The sequence below is a fragment of the Panulirus ornatus genome, chromosome 25 (genome assembly GCF_036320965.1).
Source record: "Panulirus ornatus isolate Po-2019 chromosome 25, ASM3632096v1, whole genome shotgun sequence".
In the NCBI taxonomy this organism is placed as follows: Eukaryota; Metazoa; Arthropoda; class Malacostraca; order Decapoda; family Palinuridae; genus Panulirus; species Panulirus ornatus.
This window is the reverse complement of record NC_092248.1, coordinates 14,445,419-14,466,274: the sequence shown is the minus strand read 5'-3', so window position 1 is coordinate 14,466,274 and position 20,856 is coordinate 14,445,419. Positions and strand designations below refer to the sequence as shown.

At 40.2% G+C, this 20,856-nt stretch overlaps 1 protein-coding gene across 7 annotated transcripts in view; it reads right to left on the bottom strand.

The window, feature by feature from the left end:
* Positions 1-20,856, bottom strand: part of LOC139757301 (transmembrane protein 245) — a 198,228-nt gene that overhangs the window by 24,253 nt on the left and 153,119 nt on the right. For all 7 annotated transcript variants that reach the window (XM_071677681.1, XM_071677682.1, XM_071677680.1 and 4 more), the window contains one exon: positions 15,976-16,160. In XM_071677681.1, the coding sequence (XP_071533782.1) occupies positions 15,976-16,160 (185 nt within the window). The remainder of the gene's footprint in view (positions 1-15,975; positions 16,161-20,856) is intronic.

The window sequence follows — 20,856 nt, the reverse complement described above, 5'->3', positions numbered from 1 at the left end:
GAACAAAAATAGGAAATTTTAAAGAGCGCCATGGAAGATGACTGTTTTGCAGTCACAAACCATAATACATGGTTTCAAGCCACTGACCAGTGATAAGACTGGGATGGCAAGGAGCTCTGTACTATTTGAGAGAACATAGGAGGCGTGTTGAAATGGAAACAGCATCGCTACCCCCTACTTCATACACATACATAAACAGACATATACATACGTACACATGTACATATTCATACTTGCTTGCCTTCATCCATTCCTGTCGCTACCCCACCACACAGGAAATAGCATTGCTACACCCTGCTTCAGTGAGGTAGTGCCATAAAAACAGACAAAAAAGGCCACATTTGTTCACACTCAGTCTCTAACTGTCATGTGTAATGCACTGGAGCCACAGCTCCCTATTCACATCCAGGCTCCACAGACCTTTCCATGATTTACCCCAGACATTTCACATGCCCCAGTTCAGTCTATTGACAGCACGTTGATCCCAGTATGCCACATCATTCCAATTCACTCTATTCCTTGCACACCTCTCACCCTCCTGTATGTTCAGGTCCAGATCGCTCAAAATCTTTTTCACTCCATCCTTCCACCTCCAATTTGGTTTCCTGCTTCTCCTTGTTCCCTTCACCTCTAACATATATATCCTCTTTGTCAATCTTTCCTCATTCATTCTATCCATATGTCCAAACCATTCCAACACACCCTCTTCTGCTCTCTCAACCACACTATTTTTATTTCCACACATCTTTCTTACCGTTTCATTACTTACTCGATCAAACCACCTCACACCACATACTGTCCTCAAACATTTCATTTCCAACACATCCATCCTCCTCTGTACAATCCTATCTATAGCCCATGCCTTGCAACCATATAACATTGTTGGAACTACTATTCCTTCAAACATACCCATTTTTGCTCTCTAACACTCTCCTTCCACATGTTCTTCATCACTCCCAGAACCTTCACCCCCTCCCCCACCCTGTGACTCGCTTCTACTTCCATAGTTCCATCTGCAGCTAAGTCCACTCCCAGATATCTTAAATACTTCACTTCCTCCAATTTTTTTCCATTCAAACTTACCTCCCAATCGACTTGTCCCTCAACCCTGTTGAATCTAATTTCCTTGCTCTTATTCACATTTACTCTCAACTTTCTCCTTTCACACACTTTACCAAACTCAGTCACCAACCTCTGCAGCTTCTCACCCAAATCAGCCACCAGAGCTGTATCATCAGCGAACAACAACTGACTCACTTCCCAGGCCCTCTCATCTACAACAGACTGCACACTTGCCCCTCTCTCCAAATCTCTTGCATTTACCTCCCTAACCACCCCAACCATAAACAAATTAAACAACCATGGGGACATCACACACCCCTGCCACAGACCGACATTCTCTGGAAACCAATCATTCTCCTCTCTTCTTACTCATACACTTGCCTTACATCCTTGGTAAAAACTTTTCATTGCTTCTAGCAACTTACCTCCCACACCATACACTCTTAAAACCTTTAACAAAGAATCTATATCAACCCTACCATATGCTTTCTCCAGATACATAAATGCTACAGACAAATCCATATGTTTCTCTTTCTTGCACACATTCTTTAAAGCAAACACCTTATCCACATATCTTCTAACACTTCTGAAACCACACTGCTCCTCCCAAATCTGATGATCTGTACATACCTTCAACCTCTCAATCAATAGCCGACCATACAACATCTGATGCTCGTTCCCTCCAAGAACTATCTTCACCAAACCAATCTCCATGACTCTCTCACTTCAGATACCATACCAACCCAAACACCCTACATCTGCCCACTATGATGAAACACATTCACCAATCCTTCAATCTACTCATTCCATCTGTTCCTCACTTCATTGCTACCTACTACCACTTCCCATCGTTTCTAGTATTTTTTTGCTTGTATGTTTTGCAATTACCCTCCATCCAAAACATCTCATTCTCCCTAAAGTAAATGACATTCTCACACCCCAACTCTCATTTGCCCTCTTTTTCAACCCCTACACCTTCCTCTTAACATTCTGCTGCTTGCCCTTAAACAGCCCCCAATTATTTGCACTCCTTCCTTGTAAGTAATGACCAAATGCTTCTTTTCTCTTTCATGAGCAACTTTACCTCTTCATTCCTCTACCTACTACCCTTTGTAATCTACCCGCCTCCCACCTTTTGCATGCCACATTCATTCTCATACACAAGTTAGCACTGCTTCCTTAAATACCTTCCATTCCTTACCCACTCCCCTTGCTTCATTTACTCTCACCTTTTGCCATTTTGCATTCAATCTCTCAGTTATTTCTTAATACAAGTTTCTTTTCCAATCTCACTTACTCTCCAAAATCTTCACCCTCAGCTCCACAAGACAGTGACCAGACATCCAACCAGCTACTCCTCTCAGCATATTTACATACAAAAGTCTCTTTTACATGCCTATCAATAAATATGTAATCAAGTAAAGCCTGCTGACCATCTCTCCTACTCACATGCATATGCTTGTGTATGTCCATCTTTTTAAATTAAGGATTCCTAATCACCAGTCATTATTTCAGCAAAGCTCAACGAGCTGTTCACCATTTCCATCCATACTACTGAATACCTCATGTCCCCCAATTATATCCCCAACTTTGCACTCAAATCACCCATCACTAACACTCGGTCTCTTACATCAAAACAGTGGGCACACTCAGCTGTTCCCAAAACACTTGCCTCTCATGATCTTTCTTCTCACAGGCAGGTGCATAAGCACTAACAATCACCAATCTCTCATCATTCACTTTCTTTTTCACCCACATCATTCCAGAATATATTTCACCCTAACATTTTCAACACACTTCCACAACTCCTGCTTCGGGGGTATTGCTACTCCTTCCTTAGCTTTGTTTTCTCACAAACCCTTGACTTTACTCCCAAGATATTCCCAAACCATTCTTTCCCTTTACCCTTGAGCTTTGTTTCATTCAAAGCCAGCACATCCAGGTTTCTTTCCTCCTACATACTATCTACTTATCCTCCCTTTTCAACTTGCTTACATCTTCACACATTAAGACATCCCATCATGAGCCTTCGAGGCAAATGTGCACTTCCTCTTTGACTCCTTCTTCAGTTCCAACTTTTTAAAACTGAAAGACAAGGAGAAGTGTGTGTGTGTGTGTGTGTGTGTGTGTGTGTGTGTGTGTGTGTGTGTGTGTGTGTGTGTGTGTGTGTGTGCACACCCACACATATTCCAATAAAAATATACAAAAAACTGTTATATGCTTTTAGAAAAACTAATCTCCCTAAAACAGTGGAAAATATAAAACAGAACAAGGTTGACAGAAACACGACACGATACACCAGATGTATAGACCATGGACAAGAAGAGCATGAATGTCATGTAGAAGAAATGCATATGAAAAAGCTGCTAAATATGGCAATGTAGCATGTGCTCACACAGAAATAAAACCAACAAAATTTACAAAATAGACCGAGAAAGAACAAAACTGATAAAAAAAATAAAGTTGTAATGAGAACAAGGGAGTGAAGCATATGATATACAGTATGCATGAGAAATGGGTAAAAAATATCGATGAGTTCAATGAAAGTCAAAGCAACACTGCAAAGCAGGTTCAAAACCCAAGAGTAAATTTACCATGTGGAAATTATCATATTAGTCAGTCAGTACATGCCCATAACCTACCAAAGACCACCTCTCAGGATACCCAACATGTGGCAATACTATCTTATATTTATTCATTATACCTTGTCGCAGTCTCCTGCGTTAGCGAGGTAGCGCAAGGAAACAGACGAAAGAATGGCCCAACCCACCCCCATACACATGTATATACATACACGTCCATGTTCACACATATACATACCTATACATCTCAACATATACATATATATACACACACAGACATATACATATATACAAATGTACATAATTCATAGTCTGCCCTTATTCATTCCCACTGCCATCCCGCCACATATGAAATGACAACCCCCTCCTCCCGCATGTGTGCGAGGTAGCACTAGGAAAAGACAACAAAGGCCACATTCATTCACGCTCTGTCTCTAGCTGTCATGTATAATGAACCAAAACCACAGCTCCCTTTCCTCATCCAGGCCCCACAGAACTTTCCAAGGTTTACCCCAGATGCTTCGCATGCCCTGGTTCAATCCACTGACAGCACGTCGACCCCGGTATACCACATCATTCCAATTCACTCTATTCCTTGCACGCTTTTCACCCTCCTGCATGTTCAGACCCCAATCACTCAAAATCTTTTTCACTCCATCTTTCCACCTCCAATTTGGTCTCCCACTTCTCATTCCCTCCACCTCTGACACATATATCCTCTTGGTCAATCTTTCCTCACTCATTCTCTCCATGTGACCAAAGCATTTCAAAACACCCTCTTCTGCTCTCTCAACGACACTCTTTTTATTACTACACTTCTCTCTTACCCTATCATTACTTACTCCATCAAACACCTCACACCACATATTGTCCTCAAACATCTCATTTCCAGCACATCCACCCTCCTCCGCACAACTCTATCTATAGCCCACGCCTCGCAACCATATAACATTGTTGCAACCACTATTCCTTCAAACATACCCATTTTTGCTTTCCAAGATAACGTTCTCGTCTTCAACACATTTTTCAACGCTCTCAGATCTTTCGCACCCTGCCCCACCCTATGACTCACTTTTGCTTCCATGGTTCCATCCGCTGCCAAATCCACTCCCAGATATCTAAAACACTTCAAACTTACCTCCCAACTGACTTGTCCCTCAATCCTACTGTACCTAATAATCTTGCTCTTATTCACATTTACTCTAAGCTTTCTTCTTTCACACACTTTATCAAACTCAGTCACCAGCTTCTGCAGTTTCTCACTCGAATCAGCCACCAGTCCTGTATCATCAGCGAACAACAACTTACTCACTTCCCAAGCTCTCTCATCCACAACAAACTGCATATTTGCCCCTCTTTCCAAAACTCATGCACTCACCTACCTAACAACCCCGTCAATAAACAAATTAAACAACCATGGAGACATCACACACCCCTGCCGCAAACCAACATTCGCTGAGAACCAATCACTTTCCTCTCTTCCTACACGTACACAGGCCTTACATCCTCGATAAAAACTTTTCACTGCTTCTAAGAACTTGCCTCCTACACCATATATTCTTAATACCTTCCAAAGAGCATCTCTATCAACTCTATCATATGCCTTCTCCAGATCCATAAATGCTACATACAAATCCATTTGCTTTTCTAAGTATTTCTCACATACATCTTCAAAGCAAACACCTGATCCACACATCCTCTACCACTTCTGAAACCACACTGCTCTTCCCCAATTTGATGCTCTGTACATGCCTTCACCCTCTCAATCAATACCCTCCCATATAATTTCCCAGCAATACTCAACAAACTTATACCTCTGTAATTTGAGCACTCGCCTTTCTCCCTTTTGCCTTTGTACAATGGCACTATGCAAGTAGTCCGCCAATCCTCAGGCACCTCACCATGAGTCATACATACATTAAATAACCTTACCAACCAGTCAACAACTTCTGCAGTTTCTCACATGAATCAGCCACCCCAACAACAACTGACTCACTTCCCAAGCTCTCTCATCCCCAACAGACCCCATACCCGCCCCTCTTTCCAGGACATATATACACATACACGTCCACACACGCAAATATACATACCTATACATCTCAATGTATACATATATATACACACACAGACATATACATATATACACATACACGTCCACACACGCAAATATACATACCTATACATCTCAACATATACATATATATACACACACAGACATATACATATATATACACACACAGACATATACATATATATACACACACAGACATATACATATATATACACACACAGACATATACATATATATACACACACAGACATATACATATATACACATACACGTCCACACACGCAAATATACATACCTATACATCTCAACATATACATATATATACACACACAGACATATACATATATATACACACACAGACATATACATATATATACACACACAGACATATACATATATATACACACACAGACATATACATATATATACACACACAGACATATACATATATATACACACACAGACATATACATATATATACACACACAGACATATACATATATACACATACACGTCCACACACGCAAATATACATACCTATACATCTCAACATATACATATATATACACACACAGACATATACATATATATACACACACAGACATATACATATATATACACACACAGACATATACATATATATACACACACAGACATATACATATATACACATACACGTCCACACACGCAAATATACATACCTATACATCTCAACATATACATATATACACATACACGTCCACACACGCAAATATACATACCTATACATCTCAACATATACATATATATACACACACAGACATATACATATATATACACACACAGACATATACATATATATACACACACAGACATATACATATATATACACACACAGACATATACATATATATACACACACAGACATATACATATATATACACACACAGACATATACATATATATACACACACAGACATATACATATATATACACACACAGACATATACATATATACACATACACGTCCACACACGCAAATATACATACCTATACATCTCAATGTATACATATATATACACACACAGACATATACATATATATACACACACAGACATATACATATATATACACACACAGACATATACATATATATACACACACAGACATATACATATATATACACACACAGACATATACATATATATACACACACAGACATATACATATATACACATACACGTCCACACACGCAAATATACATACCTATACATCTCAATGTATACATATATATACACACACAGACATATACATATATATACACACACAGACATATACATATATATACACACACAGACATATACATATATATACACACACAGACATATACATATATATACACACACAGACATATACATATATATACACACACAGACATATACATATATATACACACACAGACATATACATATATATACACACACAGACATATACATATATATACACACACAGACATATACATATATATACACACACAGACATATACATATATATACACACACAGACATATACATATATATACACACACAGACATATACATATATATACACACACAGACATATACATATATATACACACACAGACATATACATATATATACACACACAGACATATACATATATATACACACACAGACATATACATATATATACACACACAGACATATACATATATACACATACACGTCCACACACGCAAATATACATACCTATACATCTCAATGTATACATATATATACACACACAGACATATACATATATATACACACACAGACATATACATATATATACACACACAGACATATACATATATATACACACACAGACATATACATATATATACACACACAGACATATACATATATATACACACACAGACATATACATATATATACACACACAGACATATACATATATATACACACACAGACATATACATATATATACACACACAGACATATACATATATATACACACACAGACATATACATATATATACACACACAGACATATACATATATATACACACACAGACATATACATATATATACACACACAGACATATACATATATACACATACACGTCCACACACGCAAATATACATACCTATACATCTCAACATATACATATATATACACACACAGACATATACATATATATACACACACAGACATATACATATATATACACACACAGACATATACATATATATACACACACAGACATATACATATATATACACACACAGACATATACATATATATACACACACAGACATACACATATATACACATACACGTCCACACACGCAAATATATAAACCTATACCTCTCAACGTCACCTCTGGGGACAGGGGAGAAAGAATACTTCCCACGTATTCCCTGCGTGTCGTAGAAGGCGACTAAAAGGGGAGGGAGCGGGAGGCTGGAAATCCTCCCCTCTCATTATTTTTTTCTAATTTTCCAAAAGAAGGAACAGAGAAGGGGGCCACGTGAGGATATTCGCCCAAAGGCCAAGTTCTCTGTTCTTAATGCTACCTCGCTGACGCGGGAAATGGCGAATAGTTTGAAAGAAAAGAAAAAGACCTCTCAACGTATACATATATATACACACACAGACATATACATATATACACATGTACATAATTCATACTGTCTGCCTTTATTCATTCCCATCACCACCCCGCCACACATGAAATAACAACCCCCTCCCCCCTCATGTGTGCGAGGTAGTGCTAGGAAGACAACAAAGGCCACATTTGTTAACACTCAGTCTCTAGCTGTTACGTAATAATGCACCAAAACCACAGCTCCCTTTCCGCATCAGGCCCCACAGAACTTTCCATGGTTTACCCAAGACACTTCACATGCCCTGGTTCATTCCATTGACAAACGTCGACCCCGGTATACCACATCGTTCCAATTCACTCTATTCCTTGCACGCCTTTCACCCTCCTGCATGTTCAGACCCCAATCACTCAAAATCTTTTTCACTCCATCTTTCCACCTCCAATTTGGTCTCCCACTTCTCCTCGTTCCCTCCACCTCTAACACATATATCCTCTTGGTCAATCTTTCCTCACTCATTCTCTCCATGTGCCTAAACCATTTCAAAACACTCTCTTCTCCTCTCTCAACCACACTCTTTTTATTACCCTTACATTACTTACTCGATCAAACCACCTCACACCACATATTGTCCTCAAACATCTCATTTCCAGCACATCCACCCTCCTCCGCACAACTCTATCCATAGCCCACGCCTCGCAACCATACAACATTGTTGGAACCACTATTCCTTCAAACATACCCATTTTTGCTTTCCGAGATAATGTTCTTGACTTCCACACATTCTTCAACGCTCCCAGAATTTTCGCCCCCTCCCCCATCCTATGATTCACTTCCGCTTCCATGGTTCCATCCGCTGCCAAATCCACTCCCAGATATCTAAAACACTTTACTTCCTCCAGTTTTTCTCCATTCAAACTTACCTTCCAATTGACTTGACCCTCAACCCTACTGTAACTAATAACCTTGCTCTTATTCACATTACTCTTAACTTTCTTCTTCCACACACTTTACCAAACTCAGTCACCAGCTTCTGCAGTTTCTCACATGAATCAGCCACCCCAACAACAACTGACTCACTTCCCAAGCTCTCTCATCCACAACAGACTGCATACTTGCCCCTCTTTCCAAAACCCTTGCATTCATCTCCCTAACAACCCCATCCATAAACAAATTAAACAACCATGGAGACATCACGCACCCCTGCCGCAAACCTACATTCACTGAGAACCAATCACTTTCCTCTCTTCCTACACGTACACAGGCCTTACATCCTCGATAAAAACTTTTCACTGCTTCTAACAACTTTCCTCCCACACCATATATTCTTAATACCTTCCACAGAGCATCTCTATCAACTCTATCATATGCCTTCTCCAGATCCATAAATGCTACATATAAATCCATTTGCTTTTCTAAGTATTTCTCATATACATTCTTCAAAGCAAACACCTGATCTACACATCCTCTACCACTTCTGAAACCTCACTGCTCTTCCCCAATCTGATGCTCTGTACATGCCTTCACCCTCTCAATCAATACCCTCCCATATAATTTCCCAGCAATACTCAACAAACTTATACCTCTGTAATTTCAGCACTCACCTTTGTCCCCTTTGCCTTTGTACAATGGCACTATGCAAGCATTCCGCCAATCCTCAGGCACCTCACCATGAGTAATACCTACATTAAATAACCTTACCAACCAGTCAACAATACAGTCACCCCCTTTTTTAATAAATTCCACTGCAATGCCATCAAAACCTGCTGCCTTGCCGGCTTTCATCTTCCGCAAAGCTTTTACTACCTCATCTCTGTTTACCAAATCATCCTCCCTAACCCTCTCACTTTGCACACCACCTCAACCAAAACACCCTATATCTCCCACTCTATCATCAAACACATTCAACAAACCTTCAAAATACTCACTCCATCTCCTCCTCACATCACCACTACTTGTTATCACCTCCCATTAGCCCCCTTCACTGAAGTTCCCATTTGTTCCCTTGTCTTATGCACTTTATTTACCTCCTTCCAAAACATCTTTTTATTCTCTCTAAAATTTAATGATACTCTCTCACCCCAACTCTCATTTGCCCTCTTTTTCACCTCTTGCACCTTTCTCTTGACCTCCAGCCTCATTCTTTTATACATCTCCCACTCAATTGCATTATTTCCTTGCAAAAATCGTCCAAACGCCTCTCTCTTCTCTTTCACTAATAATCTTACTTCTTCATCCCACCACTCACTACCCTTTCTAATCTGCCCACCTCTCACGCTTCTCATGCCACAAGCATCTTTTGTGCAAGCCATCACTGCTTCCCTAAATACATCCCATTCCTCCCCCACTCCCCTTACCTCCTTTGTTTTCACCTTTTCCATTCTGTACTCAGTCTCTCCTGGTACTTCCTCACACAAGTTTCCTTCCCAAGCTCACTTACTCTCACCACTCTCTTTACCCCAACATTCTCTCTTCTTTTCTGAAAACCTCCACAAATCTTCACCTTCACCTCCGCAAGATAATGATCAGATATCCCTCCAGTTGCACCTCTCAGCAAATTAACATCCAAAAGTCTCTCTTTCGCATGCCTATCAATTAACATGTAATCCAATAATGCTCTCTGGCCATCTCTCCTACTTACATACGTATATTTATGTATATCTCTCTTTTTAAACCATGGATTCCCAATCACCAGTCCTTTTTTCAGCACATAAATCTACAAGCTCTTCACCATTTCCATTTACAACACTGAACACCCCATGTACACCAATTATTCCCTCAACTGCCACATTACTCACCTTTGCATTCAAATCACCCATCACTATAACCCGGTCTCATGCATCAAAATCACTAACACACTCATTCAGCTGCTCCCAAAACACTTGCCTCTCATGATCTTTCTTCTCATGCCCAGGTGCATATGCACCAATAATCACCTATCTCTCTCCATCAACTTTCAGTTTTACCCATATCAATCTAGAGTTTACTTTCTTACACTCTATCACATACTCCCACTACTCATATTTCAGGAGTAGTGCTACTCCTTCCCTTGCTCTTGTCCTCTCACTAACCCCTGACTTTACTCCCAAGACAATCCCAAACCACTCTTCCCCTTTACACTTGAGCTTCGTTTCACTCACAGCCAAAACTTCCAGGTTCCTTTCCTCAAACATACTACCTCTCTCCTTTTTTTCTCATCTTAGTTACATCCACACACATTTAGACACCCCAATCTGAGCCTTCGAGGAGGATGAGCACTTCCTGCGTGACTCCTTCTTCTGTTTCCCCTTTTAGAAAGTTGAAATACAAGGAGGGGAGGGTTTCTAGCTCCCCCGCTCCCGCCCCCTTTAGTCGCCTCCTACGACACGTGAGGAATGCGTGGGAAGTATTCTTTCTCCCCTATCCCCAGGAATAGGGGAGAAAGATATGAGGGGAATGAGTTAACAGAGGACATGGTTAATGCAGACAGCATACATAAATATAATAAGTTGTTTAATAACAGAAATTGTTCAAGAGACAGGACCTAAGACTGTAAATCTCCCTCACCATACAGTACAAACAAGTAATTTAAATAGGTGGCTAGTAACTACCTTCAAATAAACCATTCATGGGGTAGTACTCATAACCCAACAGTAGCAACCTTCAATCAAACCATTTACACGGCAAAACTCAAAACCTAATTGTAAGCACCTTCAAGCAAACCAATCATTTGACAATACACATAACCTAACAATAACTTTCTTCAAGCAGATCTCTCATGGGACAGTACTCATAATCCAACAGTAATCACTTGTAAGTTTATTCAAAATGTGATAGTATTCTCCACACTGAAAGGTGTCACTGACTCCACCATCATAACCCACAAGGGACAACCTCTAAGCATACTTACCGTGTGACACTAGTCTCCTCAATGAGAGGAACAAGTCATAGGCAAGGCTTAATCTAACGGTGGTGGACACAATGCATAATGGTACTATAGCACGCAAGATTCATCAAAAAGTGCAATTCTTCAACTCATCACTACCCATCCCTAAGAATGGGCCAGTTGGTGACAGGACTCCACAAACCAAAATAACCAGATCTGATCCTACTCCTTTAAGCAACACCCTTCAGCTCAAATCAAAAAATAAAAAATTCTCCTGAATAGTGAATTTAAAAGAGCCACGTTTCTAACAAAACTTACTACATGCATCTCTTAAATATACTGCATCACTTCTAAGATAATGTTTAGGGATACTGGAATTATAACATATCATATGAGAAAGTACAGTAACTAAAATATAACTAATGCAGCAAACTTTGCTTTAAAATTACATATAAAACTTCAATTACCAACTTACCAATAGAAGACTTCTGATGCCCGTTCCCTCCAGAAACTCTCATGAAGGGAGGCCGTGGCAAAAGAGTCTCCACTAATCCTTTTTTGTACATGCCTCCCTCACATACAAAATTCTGCACATTCTCCCCCTCCCCCAGTATTCTTCCACTCCTTTTTCCCATGTCAAAGGTTTTCTTATTCTTGCATCATGAATTATTTCCACATGCCCAAACTATTATGTTTCAATGACTCTACCACTCCACAACTCATTACCTTTGCACTGCTTACCATACCAAAACTCTCATACACCCCTTACTACTTTCTTCATTAGACCTGGTCATACCACATTCTCCTCTCATATGATTCATTTCCACACCCTGGATTCTTATCCTCTGTGTCTCATCCCATGTCCATGTTTCAGCTGCAAAGGTCTGGGTCAGGAGAACTAAGCTGTCCCTTCAGTCTTTCTTCACTTCCATAATTACACTTCCACGCTTTATTACTCTATTAAGGGACCTTATGACTCTTCTATTGTACTGCTCTCTCCCTCATCTCTTCTTCCATATCACCAAATCTACCCACTCCCATATCTAATAACACAGTTTAGTACACTTTCTTCCCTGAATCTACAGGACTATACATAATCTATACTTTCAATCTGTTTCCTTTCAAACACCATTACTTTACATTTACTTGCATTTACCTTCAATTGCCAATGCTTATGCACATTATAAAACACACAAATCTCTACAGACTTGTTACTACCCATTATGCCTCACTATCACAGTCCATCAATACACCCCTTTTCCCCAGTTTTGCCATCGTCTTTCTTATTACTCCATCCATATGTATGTTAAAAAGCCTTACTTGACATCAGACAGCCCTGCCTCACACCCACATGAATATTGAAATTTTGCTAACTCTCCATAAACTCTTACATGTGCACTTGCTCCTCTATAGGTGTTCATACCATCCATCTGTTGTCCCCTACCCCATTTATATCATATCCCATATATATTACCATATATATATCATCATGTATAAAAGAAAGAGGCAGGAGGTCAAGAGAAAGGTGCAAGAGGTGAAAAAGAGGGCAAATGAGAGTGGGTGTGAGAGAGTATCATTAAATTTTAGGGAGAATAAAAAGATGTTCTGGAAGGAGGTAAATAAAGAGCGTAAGACAAGGGAGCAAATGGAACCTTCAGTGAAGGGAGCTAATGGGGAGGTGTTAACAAGTAGTGGTGATGTGAGAAGGAGATGGAGTGAGTATTTTGAAGGTTTGTTGAATGTGTTTGATGATAGAGTGGCAGATATAGGGTGTTTTGGTCGAGGTGGTGTGCAAAGTGAGAGGGTTAGGGAGGATGATTTGGTAAACAGAGAAGAAGTAGTAAAAGCTTTGCGGAAGATGAAAGCCGGCAAGACAGCAGGTTTGGATGGCATTGCAGTGGAATTTATTAAAAAAGGGGGTGACTGTATTATTGACTGGTTGGTAAGGTTATTTAATGTATGTATGATTCATGGTGAGGTGCCTGAGGACTGGCGGAATGCTTGCATAGTGCCAATGTACAAAGGCAAAGGGGATAAGTGTGAGTGCTCAAATTACAGAGGTATAAGTTTGTTGAGTATTCCTGGTAAATTATATGGGAGGGTATTAATTGAGAGGGTGAAGGCATGTACAGAGCATCAGATTGGGGAAGAGCAGTGTGGTTTCAGAAGTGGTAGAGGATGTGTAGATCAGGTGTTTGCTTTGAAGAATGTATGTGAGAAATACTTAGAAAAGCAAATGGATTTGTATGTAGCATTTATGGATCTGGAGAAGGCATATGATAGAGTTCATAGAGATGCTCTCATGTGTATGTGTAGGAAGAGAGGAAAGTGATTGGTTCTCAGTGAATGTAGGTTTGCGGCGCGGCAGGGGTGTGTGATGTCTCCATGGTTGTTTAATTTGTTTATGGATGGGGTTGTTAGGGAGGTGAATGCAAGAGTTTTGGAAAGGGGCAAGTATGCAGTCTGTTGTGGACAAGAGTGCTTGGGAAGTGAGTCAGTTGTTGTTCGCTGATGATACAGTGCTGGTGGCTGATTCATGTGAGAAACTGCAGAAGCTGGTGACTGAGTTTGGTAAAGTGTGTGAAAGAAGAAAGTTGAGAGTAAATGTGAATAAGAGCAAGGTTATTAGGTACAGTAGGGTTGAGGGACAAGTCAATTGGGAGGTAAGTTTGAATGGAGAAAAACTGGAGGAAGTAAAGTGTTTTAGATATCTGGGAGTGGATCTGGCAGCGGATGGAACCATGGAAGCGGAAGTGAATCATAGGGTGGGGGAGGGGGCAAAAATTCTGGGAGCCTTGAAGAATGTTTGGAAGTCGACAACATTATCTCGGAAAGCAAAAATGGGTATGTTTGAAGGAATAGTGGTCCAACAATGTTGTATGGTTGCGAGGCGTGGGCTATGGATAGAGTTGTGCGCAGGAGGGTAGATGTGCTGGAAATGAGATGTTTAAGGACAATATGTGGTGTGAGGTAGTTTGATCGAGTAAGTAATGTAAGGGTAAGAGAGATGTGTGGAAATAAAAAGAGTGTGGTTGAGAGAACAGAAGAGGGTGTTTTGAAATGGTTTGGTCACATGGAGAGAATGAGTGAGGAGAGATTGACCAAGAGGATATATGTGTCAGAGGTGGAGGGAACGAGGAGAAGTGGGAGACCAAATTGGAGGTGGAAAGATGGAGTGAAAAAGATTTTGAGTGATCAGGGCCTGAACATGCAGGAGGGTGAAAGGCGTGCAAGGAATAGAGTGAATTGGAATGATGTGGTATACCGGGGTCGATGTGCTGTCAATGGATTGAACCAGGGCATGTGAAGCGTCTGGGGTAAACCATGGGAAGTTCTGTGGGGCCTGGATGTGGAAAGGGAGCTGTGGTTTCGGTGCATTATTACATGACAACTAGAGACTGAGTGTGAACGAACGGGGCCTTTGTTGTCTTTCCTAGCGCTACCTCGCACACATGAGGGGGGAGGGGGTTGTTATTCCATGTGTGGCGGGGTGGCGATGGGAATAAATAAAGGCAGACAGTATGAATTATGTACATGTGTATATATGTATATGTCTCTGTGTGTATGTATATGTGTACATTGAGATGTATAGGTATGTATATTTGCGTGTGTGGACGTGTATGTATATACATTTGTATGTGGGTGGGTTGGGGCCATTCTTTCGTCTGTTTCCTTGTGCTACCTCGCTAACGCAGGAGACAGCGACAAAGCAAAATAAATATAATAAATATAAATATATTACCAGCTTAACAATATAATAATATACAATGAAGTAAAGAAGTAACTAACCACACTGATAAGGGCATTCAGGAGAGAGAGTGAACCTCCAAGAAGAAGTGATGCAGCAGCAGTAAGTGCAGACACAGCTAGGCTCAGGTTTCCCACAAGAATGGACCACACTGACTCCAGCACACTCACTACTGTCCCCAAATTGTCCCGCACCACTTCACTCACAAAAGAGAAACTCACTATACCTGCAATATCAAAGCATAATAAACTTACAGTACAAAACACCAAAACTTGTTAAAATAAGTTCAAAAGGCCATAAAATCAGAATCATGAGAAATTTTCAAACAGCCACCTACAAAACTCAAACCTGAAGTATCTAAAGCATCCCATTTGTTCCAAGACATCCTAGCATTTAGACCCAAAGGGGTGACTATGTTCCCTGGGGAAAAAACTAAGCAGAAAAAGTAACAACTAATAAGTAGTAAACCATTTTTCATTAGGGATTTATAGAAGCATTACTGCAAAAAATCTGTTTTCGCCCATGGATTTTTTTCTTCAGCAGAGTAAAAAAAAAAATCAATTTATTTCAAACATGTGCAATTTCCCACTTTTTTCTTTCTTTTTATCTAAGGCTCTAGTCACAGACAAAAGTTCACATAAAAGACAAGCCTTTACTGAAATATACTGATATTTGATGAGAAGGAGAAAAAGGAAAGAGGAAAATTATTTGAAGAATTCTTGAGCAAGAGGAAAACCTGTCTTTTAACCCCTAAATGTCTCCAAACAGACATTAATACCAGTCTCACACCTCAAGTTCAAAGCCATGAATCAAGGCTGGGTGGTGACAGAGATGGCAATTCACATTAATTTCTCTCTCCAGTCATCCTTCAACCAAGCCAATAAGAGCACATTTCTTAAGTTTTCTTACAAAGATTTTGAGCAGCTTTTAAAGAATCAGGCACAACTATTTGACAATCATAATCAAGCAGATGATCCTGAATCATTTGACAATCATGATCTATCTTTGGACCACGCAGTGAGTGATCTTATGGGCACTGGCTTTTCCAGAACTAAGTCGAACAAGAGGAAGCAGGATAAGGATTTCTAGCAAAATGGAAATAATGTTCCCAATTTTCTCCACACCTTAACAACACTGCATCTACCTGGGCTGTTGATAATTTTTCACTTTTATATGTATGCTGTTATCAATTAATCACACTGATATTAATGATAAATGATTCATCATAATGTCTACAACATAATAATAATAATTCATAATCAATTGTTTTATGCAAGTATATCAAACATTGAAACATGAAGCAGAAACTCACTTGTCGCACTAAGGCCTCACTAACACACTTTTTAGTGCACTGGGCTGAAAAATCTGCAAAATTTCTGTATAAAATAAACTTTTGAAATTATCTTTTTTTTTAGTGTCACATGGACATCTTTGAAGTTGTAAGGTTTAAATATGTCTCCTAAACAATTTAGAATATCAAAATTACATGAATTTTCAGGGTTGAAAAGGAAAACTTAGAAAGACTATTATGGGTGGTCAAAAGGGACCAGGTCCTAGTTGCTAATGTTTGCACATCCGTTTCAAAGGAGCCCTGATACTACATCACATATTAACCCTCACACTGTGTAATTACTTTTAAAAGTGATTCCCAAAGTGTCAATTATCCGCCAAAAACTAAAAGTATGAATTTGACCTTTTGTATTACTTTTCCACTATTGCCAAATTTATTTTCTTCATCTAATGGTAATATTCCTTGAAAACCATACCAAAATATAATCAAACAAGAAAATGAGGAAAATCATAAGAAAAGTGTTCTCCAGTTATGGCTAATACGGGAAATGGTGAATATATATGTGCACATGGGTAAGTTGGGCCATTCTTTACTCTGTTTCCTTGCGCGATCTCGCTAACGCGGGAGACAGCGTCAAACTATAATGAGAAAAAATTAATTAATTTATTTATTCATTATACTTCGTTGCTGTCTCCTGCGTTAGCGAGGTAGCGCAAGGAAACAGACGAAAGAATGGCCCAACCTACCCACATACACATGTATAAACATACACATCCACACACACACATATACATACCTATACATCTCAATGTATACATATATATATACACACACAGACATATACATATATTCACATGTACATAATTCATACTGTCTGCCCTTATTCATTCCCATCGCCACCCCGCCACACATGAAATGACAACCCTTTCCCCCCCATGTGCAAAGGTAGCACTAGGAAAAGACAACAAAGGCCACATTCGTTATCACTCAGTCTCAAGCTGTCACGTATAATGCACCGAAACCACATCTCCCTTTCCACATCCAGGCCCCACACAACTTTCCATGGTTTACCCCAGACACTTCACGTGTCCTGGTTCAATCCATTGACAACACGTCGACCCCTGTATACCACATTGTTCCAATTCACTCTATTCCTTGAACGCCTTTCACCCTCCTGCATGTTCAGGCCCCGATCACTCAAAATCTTTTCACTCAAATCTGGTCTCCCACTTCTCCTCGTTCCCTCCACCTATGACACATATATCCTCTTTGTCAATCTTTCCTCACTCATTCTCTCCATGTGATCAAACCATTTCAAAACACCCTCTTCTCGCTCAACCACACTCTTTTTATTACCATACATCTCTCTTACCCTTTCATTACTTACTTGATCATACCACCTCATACCACATATTGTTCTCAAACATCTCATTTCCAGCACATCCACCCTCCACCACACAATCCTATCTATAGCTCACACCTTGCAACCATATAACATTGCTGGAACCCCTGTTCCTTCAAACATACCCATTTTTGCTTTCCGAGATAATGTTATCGCCTTCCACACATTTTTCAACGCTCCCAGAACTTTTGACCCCTCCCTTACCCTGTGACTCACTTCTGCTTCCATGGTTCCATCCACTGCCATATCCACTCCCAGATATCTAAAACACTTCACTTCCTCCAGTTTTTCTCCATTCAAACTTACCTCCCAATTGACTTGTCCCTCAACACTACTGCACCTAATAACCTTGCTCTTATTCACATTTACTCTCAGCTTTCTTCTTTCACACACTTTACCAAACTCAGTCACCAACTTCTGCAGTTTCTCACACGAATCAGCCACCAGTGCTGTATCATCAGTGAACAACAACTGACTCACCTCCCAAGCTCTCTCATCCACAACAGACTGCATACTTGCCACTCTTTCCAAAACTCTTGCATTCACCTCCCTAACAACCCCATCCATAAACAAATTAAACAACCATGGAGACATCACACACCCCTGCCGCAAACCTACATTCACTGAGAACCAATCACTTTCCTCTCTTCCTACTTGTACACAAGCCATCCTTGATAAGAACTTTTCACTGCTTCTAACAACTTACCTCTCACACCATATATTCTTAATACCTTCCACAGAGCATCTCTATCAACTCTGTCATATGCCTTCTCCAGATCCATAAATGCTACATACAAATCCATTTACTTTTCTAAGTATTTCTCACATACATTCTTCAAAGCAAACACCTGATCCACACATCCTCTACAACTTCAGAAACCACACTGCTCTTCCCCAATCTGATGCTCTGTAGAAGCCTTCACCCTCTCAATCAATACCCTCCCATATAATTTCCCAGGAATACTCAACAAACTTATTTATTCATTTATATTTATTTTATTTTACTTTGTCGCTGTCTCCCGTGTTAGCGAGGTAGCACAAGGAAACAGACTAAAGAATGGCCAAACCCACCCACAGACACATGTATATACATACACGACCACACACGCAAATATACATACCTATACATCTCAATGTACACATATACATACACACAGAGACATATACATTTTTTTTTTTTTTTTTTTTATACTTTGTCGCTGTCTCCCGCGTTTGCGAGGTAGCGCAAGGAAACAGACGAAAGAAATGGCCCAACCCCCCCCCCCCCATACACATGTACATACACACGTCCACACACGCAAATATACATACCTACACAGCTTTCCATGGTTTACCCCAGACGCTTCACATGCCTTGATTCAATCCACTGACAGCACGTCAACCCCTGTATACCACATCGCTCCAATTCACTCTATTCCTTGCCCTCCTTTCACCCTCCTGCATGTTCAGGCCCCGATCACACAAAATCTTTTTCACTCCATCTTTCCACCTCCAATTTGGTCTCCCTCTTCTCCTCGTTCCCTCCACCTCCGACACATATATCCTCTTGGTCAATCTTTCCTCACTCATTCTCTCCATGTGCCCAAACCATTTCAAAACACCCTCTTCTGCTCTCTCAACCACGCTCTTTTTATTTCCACACATCTCTCTTACCCTTACGTTACTTACTCGATCAAACCACCTCACACCACACATTTTCCTCAAACATCTCATTTCCAGCACATCCATCCTCCTGCGCACATCTCTATCCATAGCCCACGCCTCGCAACCATACAACATTGTTGGTACCACTATTCCTTCAAACATACCCATTTTTGCTTTCCGAGATAATGTTCTCGACTTCCACACATTTTTCAAGGCTCCCAAAATTTTCACCCCCTCCCCCACCCTATGATCCACTTCCGCTTCCATGGTTCCATCCGCTGCCAGATCCACTCCCAGATATCTAAAACACTTCACTTCCTCCAGTTTTTCTCCATTCAAACTCACCTCCCAATTGACTTGACCCTCACCCCTACTGTACCTAATAACCTTGCTCTTATTCACATTTACTCTTAACTTTCTTCTTCCACACACTTTACCAAACTCAGTCACCAGCTTCTGCAGTTTCTCACATGAATCAGCCACCAGCGCTGTATCATCAGCGAACAACAACTGACTCACTTCCCAAGCTCTCTCATCCCCAACAGACCCCATACCCGCCCCTCTTTCCAGGACATATATACACAT